The sequence below is a fragment of the Gracilinanus agilis genome, chromosome 6 (genome assembly GCF_016433145.1).
Source record: "Gracilinanus agilis isolate LMUSP501 chromosome 6, AgileGrace, whole genome shotgun sequence".
Taxonomy (NCBI): Eukaryota; Metazoa; Chordata; class Mammalia; order Didelphimorphia; family Didelphidae; genus Gracilinanus; species Gracilinanus agilis.
In genome coordinates, this window is record NC_058135.1 from 14,464,826 (window position 1) to 14,488,464 (window position 23,639).

The 23,639-nt window shown below is 40.0% G+C and overlaps 1 protein-coding gene across 1 annotated transcript; it reads right to left on the reverse strand.

Annotated features, from left to right (window-relative positions):
• Positions 1-1,955: 1,955 nt before the first annotated feature.
• On the reverse strand, positions 1,956-23,568 carry LEPROTL1 (leptin receptor overlapping transcript like 1). The gene is made up of 5 exons (XM_044681117.1): positions 23,557-23,568; positions 22,762-22,804; positions 10,503-10,578; positions 5,151-5,337; positions 1,956-3,468 (listed from the first exon to the last, which is right to left on the reverse strand). Exons 1-5 carry the CDS (start codon positions 23,566-23,568, stop codon positions 3,352-3,354), a joined length of 435 nt encoding a protein of 144 aa, XP_044537052.1. The 3' UTR covers positions 1,956-3,351.
• Positions 23,569-23,639: the final 71 nt, after the last annotated feature.

The following is a 23,639-nucleotide window of genomic DNA, read 5'->3' on the forward strand; positions in this document are numbered from 1 at the left end:
GCCCTTACAGCTCTTCTGCCTTAGAACCAATACATAATATTGAAGGTAAGGGTTTAAAAGAAAAGGTTTAAAAAAAAGACAAAAAAATAAATGGAAAGAACAAAAGAATGAATCCTGTTTTAATTATAAGGATGAAGCCCACTACACAAGAAAGTTAATAAAATCAACTTTCCTCCTTTCATTGCAAAGATGGAAGGTCGAGATATGTTCAGTAATATTGGTTGTTATTGCTGACCTATTTTTCTCCCTCTTAAAATCTTTGTTAGATGATTAAAATTTGTTTTGTTGTTTTTCAAGGGAAGACATCAATTTTCATCCAACATTATTACTGCTTTTCTCGTGTTTGGTTTAAGAGTGTTCTGGGATTCTTTGTATGACAACATAAAGACTAGGTGCTAAATTAAGATGGCCTGCAAAAGTTACCTGGTCAGACCTTTTCGTCCAGGGCTTCTCTAGGTGAACACAAAGATTTGATTGTTACAGTCTGAATATTCCCCAAAAGAAAACAACTGTAGTTTTGAAAATGTAGAATTTCATGTATTATAGATTATTTGGCAAGAAAAATGCATACTTGGCCTGAGTACAGGACTGATATTTGTGATGCCAAGACATTTTTCAGCATAAACAGAGAAATGGTCCTTTGATGTTTGCTTAAACAAAGCCAAAAGACATGACAGACCTGTGTAGCACTGCGGCATAAAAATATAAGCAGGAAATATTTTCAGCAAGTTTTCAGCAAAAGGCCTTGAGCTTAATTCTGAGAATTGCTTTTTGTGACTCATCTGTGGCCTCCCTTCGGTAAAATGTCATTTCCCAATCTCATCAGCCCCCATGGACTGACTAATGCTTCACATCAGGAGTCTCCGCCACAAAGACATTTGTTACCATGGTTTCCGTTTTAATTTGGGAAACAAAGCTGAGCTGCAAGGTTACCATTAGCTAGGAAGCCTCTTTATCAATGGGTCATGTGCTTCTTTAACACTTTAATTTGCTCAAGACTAGAAGCAGGGCAGAAATGAAGACCACAGTGTCGTATGTTTGCTAAAAAAGAGAAGACCCCCAAACAAGAATGAGTACTTAAAATCTTTATTGTTTTGTCATCAAAAGTTTTCCCTCTGGGGCAGCAATGCTCTATCAGTGCATATTCTATGGAAAAGCCATATGTTAAATATCTTAGCCTAGAAACCAGAGACAGCACAATGTCAAGCCTAGTGGGCAAGCCCTGAGACATGGTGTTGCCGCTGCAGTTAGTATACGTAGAAAAAAGACAGTATGGCCAAGTGAATGAACAGGAGGGAGCGCTATGCTGCCTTGACATCATCTGGGAGGAGGAAGAACAACAGAAAATAGGGAAGGGCTAGGGACTGGGAGTCCTCTACTAAAGCCTGGGCGGGCCACGAGCATGGTGAGGTCTCCAGCAGATAGACCCCACCGCTGGCGAATGCAGATGCACTCGGCATCCTCGGGCTGGCATGGATCAAGGACGTCCTAAGAGTCCAATCCGTGGGGGAGGGGAGCCACACGAGAAGTCGCTAGGTGCATAGTCTACTGTCCGACAGCTGTCCCTATGGCCTGGGTGCTCACTTCCTAGCCGCAAAAACCATGCAGGATGATTTTATGCATCTATGGGAATAAGCGGAACGTGTCCAACATCTGTTCCCATTTCCTTCAGGAATAAACTTGATAAAAAGTAAATAGTAACAATCATGATCATTCACCTCAGTCTAAGAATGAACCCATTTTTCTGTATATACATCAATACAACGAAGAAACAAAACAAGAAGGCCTAACACAATAGTCAGTTGAACTTGAACTCTATCAAAACTAGCTTTTGAGAGTTCGATTGAACAGTTATGATGCACCTACTACATCCAAGGCATCGAATATATCATATGGTGTAAATCAATCTCTCTCTCTCTCTCTCTCTCACACACACACACACACACACACACACACACTCTCACACTCACACTCACACACAGTCTGATCACGCTCAGTAAAGAGAGATGCAGCTAAGCATTTTGTGGGTCAAATTTGTGTCTAAAACTGCCATTCAGCCAGCCAATTGACTTTACATGAATTGAATACACATCGAAATGAATGCCTAAGGAAATCCCATGTCTGACAGGATGGCAATCAGACCTCTGAGAGGTATGCGGGAAACTTGTCTTAAATATTAAGTTACATGTGGCCTAACCTTACAGAACACTAACTCTAACTGTCATCAACTAAACAATAAAATTATCAACGCAAGAGTTGCAAGACTGACAAATCACTTAAGAAATCATTTCAGGACTTGCAAAGAGTAAAAATGTAATGCTTTGACTGCACAGGATAGCAATCTTGGTGGTGGTCTAGTATTATTAAACTACATTTGAAAAGTTATTTTAGTGAAGATATACTATGTATAAAATAAACTTTAAAAGGGACACAGGGGCGGGAGGGCTTTCTAAATGCTGCAAACATAAAACTTTCATCAGTAGTGCCATGTATGTCCATCTTACCTGGAGTAAAACATGAAAGGCAGCTGGCAATATCAAAACTCTTACGTATAAATAGAAACAGGCCTTTAAAAATGGAATTGCAACATCAGTTGCTCCCCACAATGTAGCTCAATCAATCGATTTATAACCACAAGAAACACAAATAAAAACCAGGCATAAAAGATCTTCGTCCAACCCCAGATCAGAAGTTCAACAATGAAACAATCAAGAGGAGAAACAAACACTCCTTCGAATAACTCCAAAAATAATTTTTCATGACTTAAAACACCTGCCCATGGGTAAAATCTCCACCCTGGGACTGGGCACTAGGACTTAGGAATCCTGTCGAGGTATGGCTAGCTGCAGATTCTTCCATGACATGCCGATCTGGAAATGGGAAATGTCATCCTATCGGAAAAAACACATCCTATCTGAACAAACGCAGGAGTCATAGTGGGAATCAGAGATGATTTCTGGAGGATAAACTGGACCTTGAGCCCAGGACTTTGGCCTGTTTGAGTACAGTGCTAAACTTGGCTTTCTCAAGTGGTACTTATTCCATTAAAAGAGGGGCATGGCCTAAGGAGCAAACACTGAGCAGGGACGACATTTAAGACATCCCAATTCAGCAGACAAGCAAGGAGTCAACCCTAGCTTTGAAAAAATAAAAGTTTGTGAACCCTTTAGCAAGTCCCTGTGGAAATGCTCTCCCACTCGGCAGTGATGAGAAGAGAGTCTATCCCCAGAAGACCAGCCGCCCAGGGGCCTGCTTGACCACTTCCTCTTCTGGTCCAGCCTCTAATTGGCATGGATGGCCACTGAATGACAAGAGGTCCAGGTTAGGAGAGTTTGGTAACTGAGTTCCTTTTTACCACTGCTGCCAGCTGAAGTCATCGTTGCTGCCAAAGACCAAGAAAAACCCTAGGATTGTTGCAAAGATGACGGTGTTGCCTGTGAGAACCAGGGCACAAGCTCCCCACTCAATCTAGGGAGATAAGAAAAGAGCACAGTTACTTCATTCATGAAGCCAGGAAGCTTTGACACCTGCCCCAGGCACTGCAGACCCTGCCATGTCAGACAGACAAACAGACAGAGAAGTATACTTCAGCAGTATGAGAAATGAGAGAACCTGGTTTAGTTTTGGTCCCTCAGAGGCAAATGAGCTCAGTGATGACATATGGGACAAGCAGAAACAACCCTACCCCCTATTTCTGCTTCTAAGGGTATTTGCTTGAAAAACCACATTTGTGGACAGACTTCTCACACTCTATTCAAGGCTTAAATAAGAACAAAAGAGAGAAGCTGGTGTGGTTGGGACAAGGAATGTGTAATGGAAAACCTGCTTGTTTTGGGAGTCAAGAGAGATCCGAGTTCAAATTCTGCTGACCTTTCTTAAGTGAGTGACCTTATAGGACCTCTCCCAACTTTAATTTCTTCAGCCTATAAAATGGAGAGAATAGTATCTGCATTTCCTATCTTATAAGAAGGTTATGTGATCATAACAAGTGATCATGCTGTGAAAGTTCATTGGGAAAATGTCAGCTGGGAGGAGAAAGGAAAAAAGGGCTATCCTTGGATGGCATTAATGGGGACACTGATAATGGAAATCAGTTGTCCATGAAAGATGGCCTCTCCTCCACCACATTCTTCTCTGATGCCTCCTCAGGGTAGAGAGGGCACCCTGGGCTTTCAAATGCTGTGCTAACGGGGCAGGAGTTCTGGGTCTTACTGAACAGGATGGTCCTGGCAACAGGTTCAACATTAGTAGTAGGCTAGTCCCAGAGGGAAGAAGCCTCTGGTTGTGGCAACCTAGGAATATTGGGCATGCATCCATCCATCTCTCTCCTATTTCATCTCTCCCTCTCCCGCTCTCTCCCCCCCTCCTCCCCCTATACACTTGTGAAGAAGGAATCAAACTCTCTTTGTCTATCAATCAGCAACTTTTAAGTTAATCAATAAAAAATTTAAGTACCCCTGCTTAGTATCTTACCAGTCACTAAGTATGAGAATTCACAAGTCACTTGCTAGAGTGGGTGCTAGGCAAATTGAAAGACTGCAGCTTGGTTTTCGTAAAGAGGGGAAAGGAGAGGAAGTGATATGGAAAAAGGACTATAAAAAGTCCTGAACTTCCTGTCCAAAGGACTTCTTGTGGGTTCTTCTTTGGAATCTCCACTCCTTGGGATCTTCTCCTTTGGAGGATGGCTCCTTGGGGCTTTTAGACTTTGACTTGGAGCCTTAGACCTTTTGACTGGAAGCTTTGGAGCTTCTTGGAGTTGGAGACTTTCTTGTTGGGTTCACTGCTGCCCCAGTGAGCTAGTTCACAAGGGTTTTTCTGCATTGGGACCTTGTTTGGATCCTGCCTGGCTTGCTGGTGAGTGACTAGGATTCCCATGTGGAGACTGGAACTCTGTTGGGAGCAAGCTTCATTTCACCGGATCAGCACTTAGGGTAGGCTAGACAGTTTCCTTACCTCTTTCCCTTCCACATTTCCCTCTTTTTACTAATATTCTAATTAAACAAAATTGTTAAAGGCTGCTAATAGTTTTTTCATGACTCAAGGGATAATAATTGGTGACCACTTTTTATAATTCTCTTATTTAGTCAAAATCCTAATTTAACCATCATACACTGAAGCTATGTCCCAAAAGCTATTACACACTTACTTACCAGATGTGCCCTGGCAAATACTATAGGAAGTCCAAAAGCAGAGACAACGATACCAGTTGTGAGAAATATGGCAAGTTCCTTACAAGCATTGCTCATAGCATCTGTGTCATCCACTAATCTTCTTGCAATGCAGTATGGAATGGGAGAGAGGATATAAAAAAACAGAACAAACAGGGGCCAGTATTGGCTGCAAAGAAAGAGAATGAGAAAATCACACAAGGTTCTATGATCCAAGTCATTCATTCCTCTACCTTTGTAGAGGTATTGTAATACCATTGATGCTCTCAAAGAACCAGGGCAATGCCTTTCAGGGCTTAGTAGAGGCCTCTCTCTGCATGTTCTAGGTGAGGCCTGCTTGGCCTTTCCAAAGCCTTGCACCCAGGAGAAGACTTCTTGCTTTAATGCTAAAATAGTGAGGCTTTAGGATCTCAATGACCAAGATCTCTATCTTTATCCTCCGTGTTAAATTACATATAAGTTCCAAAAGGCAAGGGAATTTAAAAAATAATGATAGAGCAAAGGCAATGAGGTGGCTCAGTGGATAGAGTCAGGCCTAGAGACAAATCTAGCCAAACACTTCCTAGCTGTTTGACCCTGGATAAGTCACTTAATAAGATAAGTATAATAATAAGTTTAGCCCTTACTGCTCTTTTGCCTTAGAACCAATACTTAATATGGATTCTAAGATGGAAGGCAAAGGTTTTAAAAAATAATAACAATAGGGGGCAGCTGGGTAGCTCAGTGGAGTGAGAGTCAGGCCTAGAGACAGGAGGTCCTAGGTTCAAACCCGGCCTCAGCCACTTCCCAGCTGTGTGACCCTGGGCAAGTCACTTGACCCCCATTGCCCACCCTTACCACTCTTCCACCTATGAGACAATACACCGAAGTACAAGGGTTTTAAAAAATAATAATAATAACAACAAAAGAGCAAGTGAACATCCCGGGCTGTGATTCTTCCCAGTCCTCACCAAGGTGCAAGAAACCTCCTTCATACAGTCATTGCTTCCAAGTCTATTCTCTGAGGTCTTGCAAATACTTTAATGGGAAAAAGCCACACTTGGAAAATGCTTGAGGATTTGTAAGGTGCTTTCCTATGAACAATCCTATGGGATCCAGTAGGACAAGGTTTGAGGCTCTGAGAAACTGACTCACCAAGGTACCTAGTACTTGAGGAAGTGTTTGAATACTCAGGCCTTCCCAGAGGTTGATTCTTAATCTTTTTTGTTTTTCATGAACCCCCTAGGCAGGCAATATCAGACAATAAAGCCTATGGATGGATCCCTTCTCAGAATGTTGTCTTAAACATATAAAATAAAACACACACAATAACAAAGGAAATGTAATGAAATATCATTCTCAAAACATTAAAAACCCAATGCAAACCTAAGTTTGCAGCCCCATGGGAATCCTTGCCCCTACAGTTCTCCTTTTTGCTAAAGACTTGAAGTTCTCTCCATGGATTATCATCGGCCTCATCTCCAGGCCCTAATTAACCATTCTAGGGGATGTCCTCTGTGCACTCTTCTTGGAGTTTTGAGGAACTTGGTTTTTTCATTGTTTCCTTCTTCTTTCTCTCAAATGACCCCTCTGGCCTAGATCCTTCTAACAAATGGTTTGCATTCTTAGCGTAAAAAAAAAAAAATTAAACCTCTTACTTTCTGTCTTAGAATCAATACTGAGTATTGGTTCCAAGAAGAGCAGTTAAGGGCTGGGCAATGGGGTTAAGTAACTTATCTAGGGTCAAACGGCTTGGAAGTGTTTGAGGTCAGCTTTGAACCCAGGACCTCCTGTCTCCAGGTCTGGCTCTCTCTATCCAGTGAGCGACCACTCTGCCCTTATACTACACTTTTAAGGTTCATAAAGTTCTCTACCATGAATTCTATGGGAGCGGCAATGTGGCAGGTATTAATTAGATCTTACAGATGAGGAAACTGAGGCCTATAGCCTCATAGCTCCCAAATGTTTGCTGTAGCATTAGACTCCAGATCTCTAGACCTGAAAGTCAGCACTTTCCCCCACCAGGCAAGTCTGCCTTTCTCATCTCAGGAGAGGATGTTGGACAAATCTCTCATCTGGCTTCCCTAAGTCAAGCCTCTTCTACAGATGACATCCTGGAGTCAGACTCATTTTCACTTCAGTCTTATACTCAACAACAGGACCCCAGGGCTTCCTGCCACATCAAGTAGAAACTCTCTTGGATCTGGCCACCACTTCCTGTTCTGGGCTGAATGATCTCCTTCCTTTGCTCCCCAGACAGCCCCCTCAACACCAAGCTTCTGTATTTAGGTTGTTCCTCTATCTGTGATGCTCCTTGTGTCTCCCCCCTCCCCACTCCTGTCTCTTCTGATTCTTCATTTAGAATTAGGGCTCTCTCAGTTCTCTTTCTACAAAGATTTACTAACTTCTCAGGTACCCAGGGAGAGCTTCCCTTTCCAAACACTGTTGCTAATATGCATCTCAGGAGACAGGCAAAAAGTGTCCCATGTACAATCTACCCAATAGACTATGAGGCTGGACAGTGTTAATCCTATTTTATTTTCTGCCGTCCCCTTGAAGCAATAGACAGATTGCTGGCTGGGGTGAGAGTGGGGGCCCAGAAAACCTGGGTCTAAATTTCACTTCCAGCTGTGTGACCCTGGATGGTCATTTCACCTCTGGATACCTCAGACTAGGTCCTGAAGCAGGTGCCAAACTGTATCAGTGGACAGAGATCCTTGCTGGGAATTCCCTATAGCCATGATGGCAAACCTATGGCATGTGTGCCAGAGAGGGCACACAGAACCCTCTGTCTAGGCACGCCTGCTGTTGCCCCCCAGAGTTCTTTACCAGAAAGCCAGAGGGACTCTGGGTGGAGCTATTCCCCACCCCTCTGCCCAGCAGTCAATGGGAGTGCTTCCTTCCTCTCCTTGTGGGGTAAGGGGAGGGCAAGGGTCGAGGTGGGGGGTCAGGCAGGGCACTCAGCCTGGGGGTGGGTGGGGCAGGGCACAGCACTCCGTCTCTAAAATGTTGGCCATCACTGCGCTATAGCAATGAACAGGTCTAGCCCCCAACAGTATCTCCCTTAGCACCAAGTACCTGCCAATCCCTGGGAATTCCTATGTGAATAAGGTGTGCCCTTCCAACCTTGCCCCGCCCTCAACATCAAAATGTCACTTCCATCCCAGTCAATATCTGAATTGAGCAAGTAAGATGCTGAAGACAGGGGATACCTCATTTCAGTTGAAGAATTCACTGATGGAAAAATCATTATGTTCAGATTCTCCTGAAGTCCCTCTCTGGTTCCATGAGGCTGACTCACCATTTGTGGGCCTCAGTTGGTCTAATACCTTACATAGTGATAGCAGTTGGTACTGGACCCCATGGACTCTCTCGGGCCCCTGATCTGCTATCAATTTATGCAGGATCTGAGTCCACATGCCTGGGAAACCAGCTGCAGATTACCTGAGGCACTCCCTGTTCCCTGCTGAGCCCTCTGGTCTACCCCTAACCACTCCTTTCTTTCCCAGAGAAATTGTTGGAAACATTTTCTTCTATCATCTCCACTTTGTCCCACCCATCCAAACACTTCACCCTCCACAGAACCCCTGGGTTTCTGAGTTAGAAAGGACCTCAGCAACTATCTGTTCCATCCTCCAGCCTCCCTCCCCCACAAGTTATCACCCAATCTTCGCTTGGAATCCACCAGGGATAATCCCTCTACTTGGGCCTCAGACTACATTCTCTCCTCCCTCCTCTCTAGGACCATCTTCTAGCAATCAAACAACCTCTCTTCATGATCTCCCATTTCTACTCTTCACTGGCCATCTTCAAAAAGAATTCCAATAGCCCTCTCTTTATATGCCACCAACCCATCTTTGGTTTTGAGAATGGCTTATTGGGTAGACCCAAAGAGTAATGATCAAAGTCAAACTGGGAATTCCCACTTTTAAGCACTCCAGAAATCTGTTTTGGGTCCTATTCTCGTCACTATTATTAATGAATTACACAAAGGCATGGCTGGCACATTTAAGTATGCCTGAGTAGGAGTGCTGGAGAAAGAGGCAGGCTCTCAAAGAATCCAGGTAGCTTTATTGATGTGCTTCATTAAAGATACAATGCATCTTTAATGGGGATAAATGTAAAGACATTTAGATTTAAAAAATTTCTTGTACATTCTGTATGAAAATAGATTTGGGGGTTTTAGTGGCCTATAAACTTAATGACATATGACCCACAAGTTGATGGATTTCTGGCCACAACGAGAAACATCACATCCAAAATGTCAGCAGTGGTGACTGTCTTTGCCCTTGAGCCTAGGCAGCTCATCTGTAGAATGCTATGTTTCAGCCTGATCTCACATTTTAGGGAAGAGTTCAGTCAGGGATGAAGAGAAGACAAGTTTCCCAAATCAGGACAGGCTAAAGAACTAGAGATGCTGGGCACAATTAAGAGAAAGCTCAGAGGGATGGCTCTCTTCCAAGTATCTGGCAAAGGGATGTCACATGGAAGAGTGATTCGACTTGTTCTGCTTTGTGCTTTATGGAAGAACTAGGAACAATGGATATTAGCTGCAGAGGCTGATTTCAGGTTGCCTCTGTTCTCCAATATATCAGCTCTCCCACTCAGCTTTGTGTCATAAGCAGATCTGACTAACATGCCACCTATGCCTTTATCAAAATCAAGAAAACTTTCTGAACAACAAAGAGTTGCCTAAAAGCAGAAGGGCTGTCTCAGGAGGTGGTGGTTTCCTCATCATTCTGTTCTTTAAGACAAGCCTGGATAGCCACTTATTGGGGATGTACCTCTAACCTTTCCGCCTCCCTATGCACATGCCTCTTGATCCTGGAGATGCCTCCACTTGAAGGTCTCAGGGCCCACCCCAGCCACAGTCACTTCTAACCCTTTTACATCCTGACTCTGGACCATTTCTCCACCTTGACCCTACAAGGACATCTGTGCTGCTCCATCCCCATTTAAGCTCCCATCTCCGTGCTGTTTTCCCCCATTTGAAAGTAAGCTCTTTGAGGACAAATACATTGTCTCTGCTTGGATTTGCATTCCCATGGTTTGGTACAGTGCTTGGCCTGGAGTGTCTAAAAAATGCTTCAGCTGTCTCCATCAAAAGAGATCCCTGTTCTGGTAGGGGCTGGGCCAAACGAGTGCTGGGAGATCTGTCTCCCAAACACTTTGCTACTGAGACCTTTATTTCAAGACCTCAACCAGGGCTGGGACAGAAAAGCAAGGTCTCTGATCACCATACTGTGATAGGATGAAAAGATTTGGTGGTGATGCCTGTTGAGATCATTAAGATCATTAAGACACTGTTTTGAAAGACAACTGTAACACAATCAAAAAGAAAATGTACATACGTACTTGTATAATGGAAGGGCACATCCCAGCATCAAAAACATGAGCCCAATTGCTCCCCCAAAAGACAAACTGATCAGAGCTGCAAAGAAAACACAATCAAAATAAAAACAGTCATCCACTAAATTATATTATAGCTTCAACAGTACTATTATATGGCTGAACATACTATATTATATTATAATATATAATTATATAGAATATAAAATACTATATTGTGAAACATGTACTTTGTGACCGTATATACAAAAATTCTGTTTTTCTTTTTTAAAGGGATGTTAAAATTAAGTGACATGTCATTGAATATATATATCTCAATCAGCTAGTCTCAAAACAATGGTTTCTTGCAATATTTTTAAAGATAAAATGGTATTGATTTTCAGAACCTCAGACATATTCACATCGTATCATCACACTTTTCAGTTATGGTATTCTACTCCAAATGCATTAAACTATGCCTCTGAGTATAACAAATCTCAATGTCATAGAATGATGGTACTTTACAGATCCTTTGGATTTTTCTTAGTTAATTGGAGTGTGGGAATAGGGATGAGGGAAAGGGGAAGGTTCTAGAAGAGGCAGGTTTAGCAATAGTTGACTGCCAAAAAGAAACACTTTTTAAAATGCACAGAAGATTCAGAGAGGAGCCTAGACAAGCAGCAGTTTTAAAAAAAAGTAGATTTAATTAGACATTTTTATGAAAACAAGCAGAGAATCTGTTTTTCATATTCTACATATATAGAAATGTTCTTATTGGGGGTACTTAAACAAGAACTACAGACCAATGACTAATGAATATTGATGAAAAAGTTATAAATAAAATTTCAGCAAAAAAAAAAAAAACAACCAAACTATAGCAATATATCTGAAAAAGCATTCACCATGAAGAGGTTTGGATTTTTTTTAAGGAGAGGTTTAGCATTAGGAAAACCATTAACATTACTAACAGAAATCTTCCACACAGTGATTATATTTCTCACTAAAATAATCCTTTAGGCTTAACCTGAATTTTCATTTGCCTCTTCTTCAAGTTCTCTTCTAGCAGTCAACTGATCTCTTCTTCATGGACTCTTTCCATTTCTCCCCTATCTTCAAGATCCTTCAAATAGGTCTCCCTAATCCTTGGCAGGGAGAAGACTTCTTTGGAGGAAAAAAATCCACTGAAAACCCTATACTTTTTTATTTTTATTTTAATAATGAATTATCACATAAGTTTTCCAAAGTTATATGATACATATTGTCTCCCTCCCTTCTTTCCTCCACACTCCCAGAGTTGACATTCAATCTGGGTTATACAGGTATTATCACGCAAATCATATACCAAAAACCTATAATACTCATTTATATATGTATATATAAATATATATAATAATGGATATATGCATATATGAATATATATAATATATAATAATGGATTCTGAATGAAGATTGAGGAATATATTTTTCTTTTTCTTGCTTCCTCCCTGCCCCTCTGCAACATGGCTCATGTAGAAATGTGTTGCTGTTCTTAAACCGTTACCTTCTATCTTAGAATTCAATACTGAGCATCAGTTCCAAAGCAGAAGAGCATCAAGGAATAGGCAAATGGGGGTAAGTGACTTGCTCAGGGTCAAACAGCTAGGCAAGTCTGAGGCTAGACTGGAAGGAACCTGGGGCCTTCTGTCCCCAAGCCTGGCTCTCTATCCACTGAGCCATCCATCTACCTCTAATGTGGAAAAGTTTTGCATGACTTCATAAGTATAATGGACATCATATTTTTTGCTTTCTCAAATGGTGGAGGAAGGGGTCGAGGGAGGAAATCTGGAACTGAAATACAGAACATACTTTTAAAAAAGATGACAAAAGCTTATATATTTAAAACCAAATCTGTGATGAAGACACACTAGGAAGCTTTCCCAGTGAGTGCTGCTGTTGTCACTCTTTTTGAAGACATCATGGGTAATGTCCTCACTTGAACATGAATTGGATTTAAGGCACAGTCACACAAAGTTTCAGCCTCTCTCTCTTTATCAGAGATCAAAGTTCATGGACAAGACAAAAAGTCAGGACAACAGGGAACGGTCCCACAATCGAGTGGATGACCATGGCCTCTTCTGTCTGATCAAGCTCTAGGCACTCCAGTGTCTGCTTCAGTATGGCCTCTGGAAAAACGGTTCTCATCTGCCCATTCTGCTGCAGGAGGAAGCAAGGAGTTTTCACATGCTTAGAGCTAACATTTTCCTAACTCACTGACAAGTTAGAGGTCTGTTAGGTTAGAACCCTCAAGCTGGTTTAGGCCTTCTGCTAAGGTTTTACTGGGATGTGGCTGCTGTGCATGCTATAGCTTCTTGGAGACATAGGTGTGTGTTGGGTGAAAAGTAGACAACAAAGGTGGATGACAAATCCTCATACCTGAGGTCCTCCCTGAATACCCCAGTAGACAAGGTATAATACAAGGAGCTACCTTTCCTTCTTATAACTGGACATGCTTCTAGCTATGCTAGCTCTAGAAGGAAGAGAAAGAAATTAAAGGTCTGAACAAAAGCGAAGAAGAGAATTGCTGATCATGGATAGTGTCTGCAACCACAATCAGTATTTGTGGACAATACTGAAAATCTGCACATTTCTTAAGGTACAATGGTATAATTTATCTAGAATGTACTTAAGAGTTTTAAAATATGCATTTTTTGATACAAGCACATCACATCTGATGTTCTTCATTGGTTTCATGAAAGCCTCTTAGGCACAATGAACCTACAGTGGTCATGGAGTTCTACAGTGACATTATCATATCAAAAAAATTAGCCAAACTAATTTGGTTTTTGGTAATGACATGTTAATTATGGCACTAAAAAATGACACTGGTGGGAGTAACGTCTACAAAGTATGGGTGTACAATTAACCATATTTGGTTCATTAACCAAAACGATAAATATTTATTAAGCATATTTACCAAGAGATAAAAGGCAGTCACTGTCTTCATAGAACCTAGGCAAATAACTAGTTACAAATAAGCTATGAGCAGGATTAATAGGATATAACCAATAGAGGAAAGACCAGCAGTATTAAGAGTTGGGGAAGGCATAGCTGGTACCCCTGGATTAATCCTGATACCACAAAAACCCTGACGAATGGCAGTAGTTTCAGAATATCTAAAACCATATCTCACTGAAGGTTTTTGGTAATGGTAGCTGTTGGAGGTATGATGGAACCTCTTCCTGCACTAGTTGAACTGAACCATAATCTTGAGCACCATGGTTATTGTTTTGGCTTTTCCCTATTACTTATCAGAATCAGAAGCTGTTGTAGGTTATTCAAAATCCTTGCGGCTCACTAAGCTGTTGTGGGTTAAATATTATTGGTGGAAGTTGATAAAAGTTGCAAAGATCAGTCTGATATACCACCAACACTTATTTATTCAGAGCAGAGGAGGGATAGGAAACAGGAGGTAGGAAATAGGAGATTATAATTCTTATATCATATAACTATGCTATGCCTAAAATTAATTCCTATACTATAATTCTAAAAAACCCTAAATCTAAGATCTTCTTGCCTGACAAAATAGGCCTACCTGGCCTACTCTGTCTAATTCTCTATCTTATCTAACTAATCAATGAACATTTATCAGTAACAAACTCCTTAAAGTAATTCTTCTATTAACTATCAGTTGAAACTGCCACACACACAGAGAAAACTGCTCCCTAGAGTTCTGAGGAGAAAAGGCCGCAGAGTCAGATTTTTCTCCCTCAAAGAGCTGAGGAAAAGGCCTCAGTAACAGACTCCTTCTCAAATTGGTATCTATATCCCAAACTCTCAAAAGTAACTGCCAGATCTTCTTGACTGAGTGAATGATACATAAACCCTGCTCCTTAGGAAGTCAGAGAGAAAGACTCTTTTGGCTTAACTGACTCTTTTTTAAGTCCGCCTCTTAAAGAGACAGAGGGAAAATCTCTCTTACTGTCTCTTAAAGAGACAAAGTGAGATTAATTACCACCCTCTATCATAGAAATTCTGTTCTTAACTTGACAGGGTGAAACTATTAAAACTCCTTATAACAATAGTCAGCAGGTAGAGGTGAGAAAGAAGGGCATTCCAGGCATGGGAGACAGCCAGAGAGAATGCCCAGAGCCAAGAGATACTTAGGTGGAACAGCCAGAATGCCAGTGTCACTGGATGGAAGAGTAAAAGTATATGTTGAATATATAAGTAGATTGCAAAGGTAGGACACTAGGTTACAAAGGACTTTGAATGCCAAACAAAGCATTTTGATATTTGATCCTGGGGGGCAATAAAGGGCTCTTGCAGTTTAGTGTGTGTGTGTGTGGGGGGGGGGGGAGTATAACATAGTCAGACTGATGTTTTAGGAAAATCACTTTAGAGGCAGAATTAAGGATGGAATGGAGTAGGACAAAGACAGAGACAGGCAAACCCACCAATTATTGCAATAATTAAATTGTGGGGTGATGAGGGCCTAAACCATGGTGGGGGTAGTTCAGAGGAGAGGAGGCATATTCAAGAGATATTACAAAGGTAAAATTAATAGGCCCAGGCTACAGATTAGACATGAGGTGGGGCAGTATAACTGATATCTATGTGCCCAGAGTAGCATGGGAAAGGAGATCTGTTTATCTTCTTATAAACATGGCCAACTAAGCCTAGGAGAAAACTTAAAACTGGTAATATTTAGACTATTTCAAAACTATTGAGCCAATGAGTAGGCAACGCTGACATGATCAGATCTCGCCATTGAAGAAAGCATATTTAATGTATTTATCAGATTAAAGAGTCTAAATCTGGGACACCACAATGAAGAGTTTTTTACCTAACATTTCATCCTTTCCACAAGTCTTCAAGAAAAGAAAGTTGGGAAAATTCATCTTCTTACTATTCAGTCATGTCCCACTCTTTGTGACTGTGATCTAAATTGTTCTTGGCAAAGATACTGAAGTGATTTGCCATTTCTTTCTCCAGTGGTTGAAGGCGAATGGGTTAAGTGACTTGCCCAGGATCAGGCAACTGGTGTCTGAAGCTGGATTTGAACTCTGGCCTTCCTGTTGACAGGCCCAGAGCTCTATCTACTGCACCACCTAGCTGTCCCTTAAGATAAGAATCTGTTATTAATATTCCACAGTCTAAACAAATATTTTCTCATGAGTACTCACAAAATGCCTAAAAAAACCCACTCCATTAGCATGATTTTCATTATTCCAATAACTTCACTGTGAGCTTATGTAGTACTTTATACACTAAGGAGGGAAGTCTCCATGGTCATGTTACCCCATAACATTCTCTAAGGGCAGTCAATGAAATACAAACAGGTTAAAACATTTGTTCAGAGGTCAGGAATCAAATTAGTGTTAAAGGTAAGATAAAAAACAAACAAAAAGCCAGTTCTCCTAACTCTACTCAATGTTGTCCCCCATCTCCCCCAGGGGTAATCCACAAAGCCACAATGACCTTTAAAAAGATTTCCTGGTTATTTAATAAATTAACAAGTGGCCTATCTGATATCTGGCTGAGTGAAAGTTCACTGTGGTTTAATGAGTCTCTTATCAGTGACATACTACTAGATCTCTTTTCCAAATGAGCAATGCCACAGAGTAGGGATCCAACTTGTTGTTTATTGTTTGTACATACAAGACTAGTATTAACATTTTTATTTTGTCATTAAAGTCCAATACCCAATCATGCTGGGCAAATAATATTAAAACAAAATTATGTGCAGTGTTAAAAATCAAATTCCTCTTGAACATAAATTACGGAATCAAAGTGGGGTACATAACCTTCAAGGTCTTAGTTCAACTTGAATCTTCCACTTTTTTTTGGTTAATTTTTTAAAAAAGTTATTTTTCAATTAACAAAGATTTTCTCTCTTTCCACTAACTAAAAAAACAAAACAAAACAAAACAACTCTGGTAACCAATACGTATAGTCACAGGCAAAAAAAAAAAAAAAAAAATTCCTAGATTGACTATATGTTTTTTATTCTAAACTGTGAGTCCATTAACTCTCTGTCAGGAGGTGGGTATAACATGCTTCATTGATCCTCTGGAATCATGATTAGTCATTGTTTTAATCAGAAGGGGGAAAAATTTATATGTTTAAAGTTCTAAAGTCTTAAAAAAAAAATTAAACCCTTACCTTCTGTCTTGGAATCTATACAAGTATCGAATCCAAGGCATAAGAGGCATTGGGGGTTAAGTGACCTGCCCAGGGTCACAGAGCTAGGAAGTGTCGACTGAATCTTATAGCCATCCCACTTCCCTCTTTTACATTCTAAAGTCTTTCAAAGTTGTTTGACCTTTCAATGTATAAATCATTCTCCTGGTTCTGTTCACTTCACTCTGCATTACTTGATACAAATGTTCCAAAGTTTCTCTGAAACCAACCTTTCTGTGGTTTCTTATGAAACAATATTCCATTATATTTGTATGGCATAATTTAGTCAACCATTCTCCAGTTGATGGGCACCCTCTCAGTTTCCAGGCCTCTGCCACTTCAAAAAAGGGTGCTCTGTTGTTTTTTTTTTTTGGTACAAGTGGGTCCTCTTCCTTCTGTGATAATCTCTTTGGAGTATGAACTCAGTAGCAGTACCTGGGTTAAAGGGTATGCAGTTTTATGATTTTTGATATATGGCTCCAAAATCGCTTCCGTAACAACTAACTCTACTAAGAATGCAGCAGTGTCTCACCCTCCAGCTCTTCCAACAGTTGTCAAATGCAGGGGGCATTTTTACCAATCTGATGAGTGTGAAGCAGAATCTCAGAATCTCTTTAATTTGCATTTCTTTCATTATTAGTGATCTGGAATATTTTTTTCATATGGTTACAAATAGCTTGAATTTCTTCCTTTTAAAAGTATCTGTTTATATCCTTTGATCATTTATCTACTAGACAGTCTTTTTTTTTTTTTTAATAAACTTGAATCAGTTCTTTATATGAAAGGAAATATTAGAGAAACATGGTACAAAGGTTTTTTCCTCATTACCCTTCTAACTTTAATTGCACAGATTGTGCAAAAAATGTTTTAATTTTATGCAAGCAATATTTTCCATTTTGTCTTCTATGATAATCTTATTTGATTATGAAGTCTTCCCCTATCCAGATTCAAAAGGAAATTTCTTCCTTGTATCTCTTTCCTTGTTTACATTGTGACCTTTTATATCTAAGATACAAGCTAGGCAGGTGGTGGTGGTAGTGCAATGGAGAACACTGAGCTTTGAGAAAGAAGACCTAAGTTAAAATTTACCTTCTGATGCCTATGACCTGTGTGTCCAGGACAAGTCACTTAACCTGTTTGCTTTAGTTTCTGTAAAATAAGGACAATAGCACCTATTTTCTGGGGATATTGTGAGGATTAAAAAAGATATTTACCATGCACTTTGCAAACTTTAAAGTGTTATATAAATGTCATTATTATTATGCAGCATTCATTTGGAGCTTGCTTTGGCATATGACATATATGTGGCAAGTCTAAATCCAATTTTTCCCAGCAATCTTTGTTGAACAATGAGTACTTATTCCAGTTGAGATTTCTGGGCTTATAAAAAAGTTTACTTCTATATGTTGTGTATGTAACTTATTCTATTGATTGGCCTGTTTTTATTAGTACCAAATAGTTTTGATGATTAATGTTTTTTTATATCACAGTTTGAGAAGTAGTATTCCATTAGACCCTTTTCAAAAAATTATTTCCCTTGAAGCCTTTTTGTTCTTCAGGATGAATTTCATCACTTTTCCCCCCCTAACTCTTCAGTAATCCTTTGATGGTTTACTGAATAAATTTAGGTAGTATTGTTATTTTTATTATCTTGGTTTGGTCTACCTAGGAGAAATTACTATTTTTCTAATTACATGTTTTTATTTCTATAAAAGTATTTTGTAGTATTTCATATTTTTCCCCATGTGTGTCTTAGTAAGTGGAAAATGAATACTTCTCTACTTAGCCTGCCTTTATTTCCATAAAGGAGGTATAATGTGTTTACAAAGTTAGTATTTATATCTTGGTAAATAGCCACCCAAGTAGTTAATATATTTTCTAGTCAGAATGTATTTCTCTTTTTGCTAAATTTTGTTATTATGTTTCTGTTATTATATTCAGAAATGCTGATGAGTTATGTGGAGTTATTTTATATAATGCAACACTGCTGAAGTTATTAATGACTTTAATTAACTTTGAATCTTTTTTACAATTTAGGTAGCATTGTTATTTTTATTATCTTGGTTTGACCTACCTAGGAGAAATTACTAGCACCTCCTACTTCTTTTTTTTTTTTTTTTAAACCCTTACTTTCTGACTTGGAGTCAATAATACTGTGTATTGGCTCCAAGGCAGAAGGGTGGTAATGGTAGGCAATGGGGGCCAAGTGACTTGCCCAGGGTCACACAGCTGGGAAGTGTCTGAGGCCATATTTGAACCTAGGACCTCCCACCTCTAGGCCTGGCTCTCAATCCACTAAGCTATCCAGCTGCCCCCTAGCAACTACTTCTTAATCTCCAGTGAAACAGAAAAAACCTCCTGTGAAGGCAGCATCCATTCCAATTAGGGGTTTGCCAGAAAGTTTTTCACCAAGTCTGAAATCTCTCTGTATCTCCTACTTCTGGTTTCTACTTGTGCCCTCTGGCACAACCACTGATGGCAGTTGTAGGCTGCTCTCATGTTGATGATGAGATATTTGTAAAGCGCACAGAAGACTCCTTTAAAAATATTTTATAAATTTTATTTTGAAATCTTACATTAGTTGCAATAATTATTGGAGGCATTTATCTAAAAAACTGATAGCTTTGTTTCAGTGTGATCAGACCTTTCCTCAAATCTATATATCTTTTAACTTCAAAACTGTTTACTTTCAAAGCCTTCATTCACAATGTTTATGTGAATAGACCACAACTTTTCTTTGACTTTCTTTCCATTCAACTCTTATCTCTACTTGCTTAAACTCTCCTTTTCTTTTTGTATCTCTCCAGGAGACTTGGACCTTTCTGGTTTTCCTACCTAATACCTCTTACTTTCTTCTACTTGCTTAATTCCCCTAGGAGAGACCTTTAATATGCTTATTTCTTCTTCCTTCCTTTGCTCACATGACTATGTACCATTTCATACGCCTTCCCAAGATTTCCTGCAACTGACCTTTTGATCTTGTTACCACACTAAAGCAATCCATGGCATTTCTTTGGCATAATTTGCTCTACCCTTTCCAAAGTGATGGGCACCACCCCCGTTTCCTGTTCTTTTGTCACTACAAAAAGGGCTGTTAGGGACATTTGGTTCCTTCTCTTTCTTTGACTTCTCTGGGGTACAGAGTAGTGATATTTTTACATCAAAGGGGATGTACACAGTTTAGTGACACTTGGGGCATGGTTCCAAGTAGTTTTTTAGAGCGACTGGACCAATTACTAGCTTCATCCACAGGGCAGCTTATCCTCTCACTGCCCTTCCCACAAGTGCCATCTTGCTTTCTGGTCACTTTGCCAATCTAATGGGTTTTAGATGTAATTTCAGTCGCCTTAATTTGCACTTCACTAGTCACTAGAGATCTGGCATATTTTGTTTCCATATGGCTGTTGATAGCTTAGATTTCTTCCTTGATAACTGCCTATTCATATCCTTTGACCATTTTTCTACTGGGGAATAGCTCTTGTTCTTATAAATTTGAATCCATTCCTTAAATGTATTCTCTTCTGCAGACTCAACAGTCCCAGTTCTTTCCACTGATCATTGGATCTCTTAAGGACTCTCTCTGACTACTTGCTGGTCACCCTCTAACTTGTCAATGTTCTTAAAATGGGGTAGCTGAACCAAATACCACTCTAGAAGCAGTGTCTGAAGGGATAACGTGCTTGTTCTTGGGGCCTGTTCATTAGCTATTTTTGCCTGTCTTCCATGTGACACAGTTAACTTTACTCCTCTATCTTTGCAAATCACTTTCACAGGAAATTTATCCAGTCATGTCACCTCTACTCCATGCCTCGGGTTTGGTTTCTAAATCCAATACATTTGAACAAATTTCACAGCATACTCTGCATTTAAAAAAAAAATCAATTTATCACTGTCATGGAATTTGAATTTTTAGCATTATTAGACTCAAAGATGGGTACTATACTATTCCTCTCTTAAATGCAAAACAAAGGTATGATCTGTGTAGTGAGACAGTTGAACAAGCTTCATGATAGCCTTATGTTCAGAAAAAAGTTCTGAAACTGCTGAGAGCCTGACTCCATCTATCTGGGTACCTTCTACACTCACATTACTTGGCCACCATCACTAAACTACAGAAGCTGAATGGAATGTGGTCTGCAATGGCTTTAAAAAAAATCAGGTTAACAAGTATTATTAGGCACCTACTATATGCCAAGCACCATGAGAATCTCAACAAAAAGCGTCAAATATTGGTCATGAGACTTTCTGTGGGAGAGGCTGCTTTAGTCACACCACATTCAAAAGCCTATTGAACTTGGCAATGTCTGTCAAAGATTGCATGCCATTGGCATAGCTTTTGAGAACCCACGGCTTCCTTCATTCCCTAATGTAGGGTTACTTAAAGCAGGAATTTAGAAGAGGTTGAAACATAATGTTTCCAAACAAAGGGGTTATGTGTGCAAAAATGAATGGATAAAGTGCTGAACCAAGATGTGAGTTCTACTTCTGGCTGTCCATTTCCTTTAACTTTAAAAGTTACTTAACCCTTGGGGGCATGAAGTTTCTGTTCTGGTAAATGAAGGAACCTCTGACTAAAATCTGTCATTCTACATTTTGGAGTCCACCATATTTCTGGGATCCTTATCTCTGTACTGATATCTCTTGTACACCATTTTCATTTCCAAATATAACCAACACCCTACTCCACCCTACCCCAGCCACCATATAGCAATCTGTATCTTGTAACAACAACAAAAAAACATTAAAGAAAAAAATCAATTTGGCAAAATTATCTATTAGTAAGCTGGTCAGTATATGTATGTGATGTTCCATAGATCCTCACCCTCTTAATGGAGAAGTGTATTCTCTTCTCTTTTGGGGAGACAAGCTTGGTCATTATAAGTTCACAGTTTATTTTCATTTCCTCCCCATTCATAGTCATCATTCAAGATAGTTTTCTTGGTTCCGTTTGCTTCATTGTTACATCAGTCCGGACAAGTTCAATGTTCCTGTGAACTGTTCCCCTTTTTACTGCATAATAAAATTTCATTATATTCATGGACCCTGATTTGCTCCAATTAACTGACATCCACCTGGTTTCTTCATTCTAAGTGCCACAAGTACCAGATAAACATTTTCATCTCATGCAAATCTGCACTGCTGTAGCCAACATACTTCTCTCTTCTGGCACACAACAAATTCTACAGTTATCTTCAAGGTTGTCCTGCTTTCGTGTGATCTACTATATTTCCAGTTTCCTTCTCTAACTATTTTGGTGTATGCATGTAATCTGCCTCTTTCTTTGATCTACTTGGGGTTTTACATCTAGCATGATCTACTATGGATTGAGGGGTAGAGGAATAGAATTTTTTAAATTAAATTTTAATTTTTAGAAAATTATAAAGCATTTATTATTCCTTTCTCTAACCTCCACTAAAAATTAGAATAGAAATAAAACCCACCTAGCAAATAAGCATAGGCAGGCAAAACAAATTCCATGTCTGGCCATATGATTGTCTAGCATTTCTAGCATTTCTTCTTATAACAGTTCATTATTCTAAGAAGGAAATTTAACTAGGAGTTCAAAAATAGTTTTGTATACATTATAGACATGCCTAATCAATTAGCCTCTTTAAGATTTAATAAGCATTTGTCTTATTAAACAGATACTGTGCTGGGCAGTGAGGGCACAAAAGCTGTCCTTGCCCTCAAGGAGGTTACTTTGCTATGTAAGGGAGTTTACAAAACTCTCCTTACAATAACTAGGGCAAGCAGGTAGTACTAGTTATTGGTCTCTCTGTAATTAAGCAGGAAATGGAGACTGGAGGAAGTCAAGTGATCGAGTAAGTTCTGGAGCTCAGATGTGAAACCCAGGCTCCTGTCTCATGTCAGGTACATTTCCCATAACCACTGATGCCCTAAGATCTAGGGAGCCACTTTTAAAAATGTGTTTTACCAAGGAATCTCTTAGTTCCCCATAAGGGTCCTTAAACTATTCTGTCCAGAACCTGCAGCACAGTGATGCCTGAACACTGAGGGGATTTTCACCATTGAGCTTTTCCACCCCAGTACCTAGACATGTTATTTTCCCTCTTTCCCTTACACATAAATGGTAAAAACTGACAATGTGTCTGATGGCCCGACTTACCGACTCCTTGAAGCTGAAGGTGACTGATCATTACAGGTAGTTTCTGTATGTGGGAGCAGAGGGCAAGGGAAGAGGAGAAACTGGGTTTCATGGAAATGAAGTAAGGTTGATTGTGGAGCAAAATCTTCCTGAAAAATTTTATATGTGTGTGTGTGTGTGTGTATTTAAATCAGGCTAAATGAAGTGTCAATCTCATTTCCCATAACTGGTTGAATAATAAACACTTTGTTGAATGTGTACTCCTTATAAACACCTGGTATTCAGGGGGAGTGGCAGAGGCTCCCTTCTACTTGTAACTGGCACCATTCCACCTGGACTGGATGACAGCTTCAACGACAACATGATGCCATGGAAAGGGTATTGAACTTGGAACCTGAGTTGGCTATGCAATCTCTCATTCTATTTTTTTTAACATCACTTTGGGCCCTATGGAATAGAGTTCTCATGAGGCTCTTTTGGCTCAGTGTTACTGGTAATTAGACTCCAGAGTGCCACTACCTTCTCCAACAGATAAATCTGTGATTTCATGAATGTGGGCATTCATTTCACTGATGCTGATTGTGATCCATCTTTGCCTGCCCATCCAGTATCCACACCCGCCCCCTCCTGCCTTTTTTTTTTTTTAAGCTCTTACCTTCTGCCTTAATATCAATTCTAAGACAGAAGAGTGGTAAAGGCTAGGCAATGGGAGACAAGTGACTTGGCTAGTCACACAGCTCGGAAGCATCTGAGGCCAGATTTGAACCCAGGTCCTCCTGACTCCAGGCCTAGTGCTCTATCCACTGTGCCATATACCTGTCCCGCCATATTTACCCTTCTCAAGATGTTCCTAGAGGCCACCACAGGCCACAAGCCAACATTCTGGGGGTTTTCCTCAA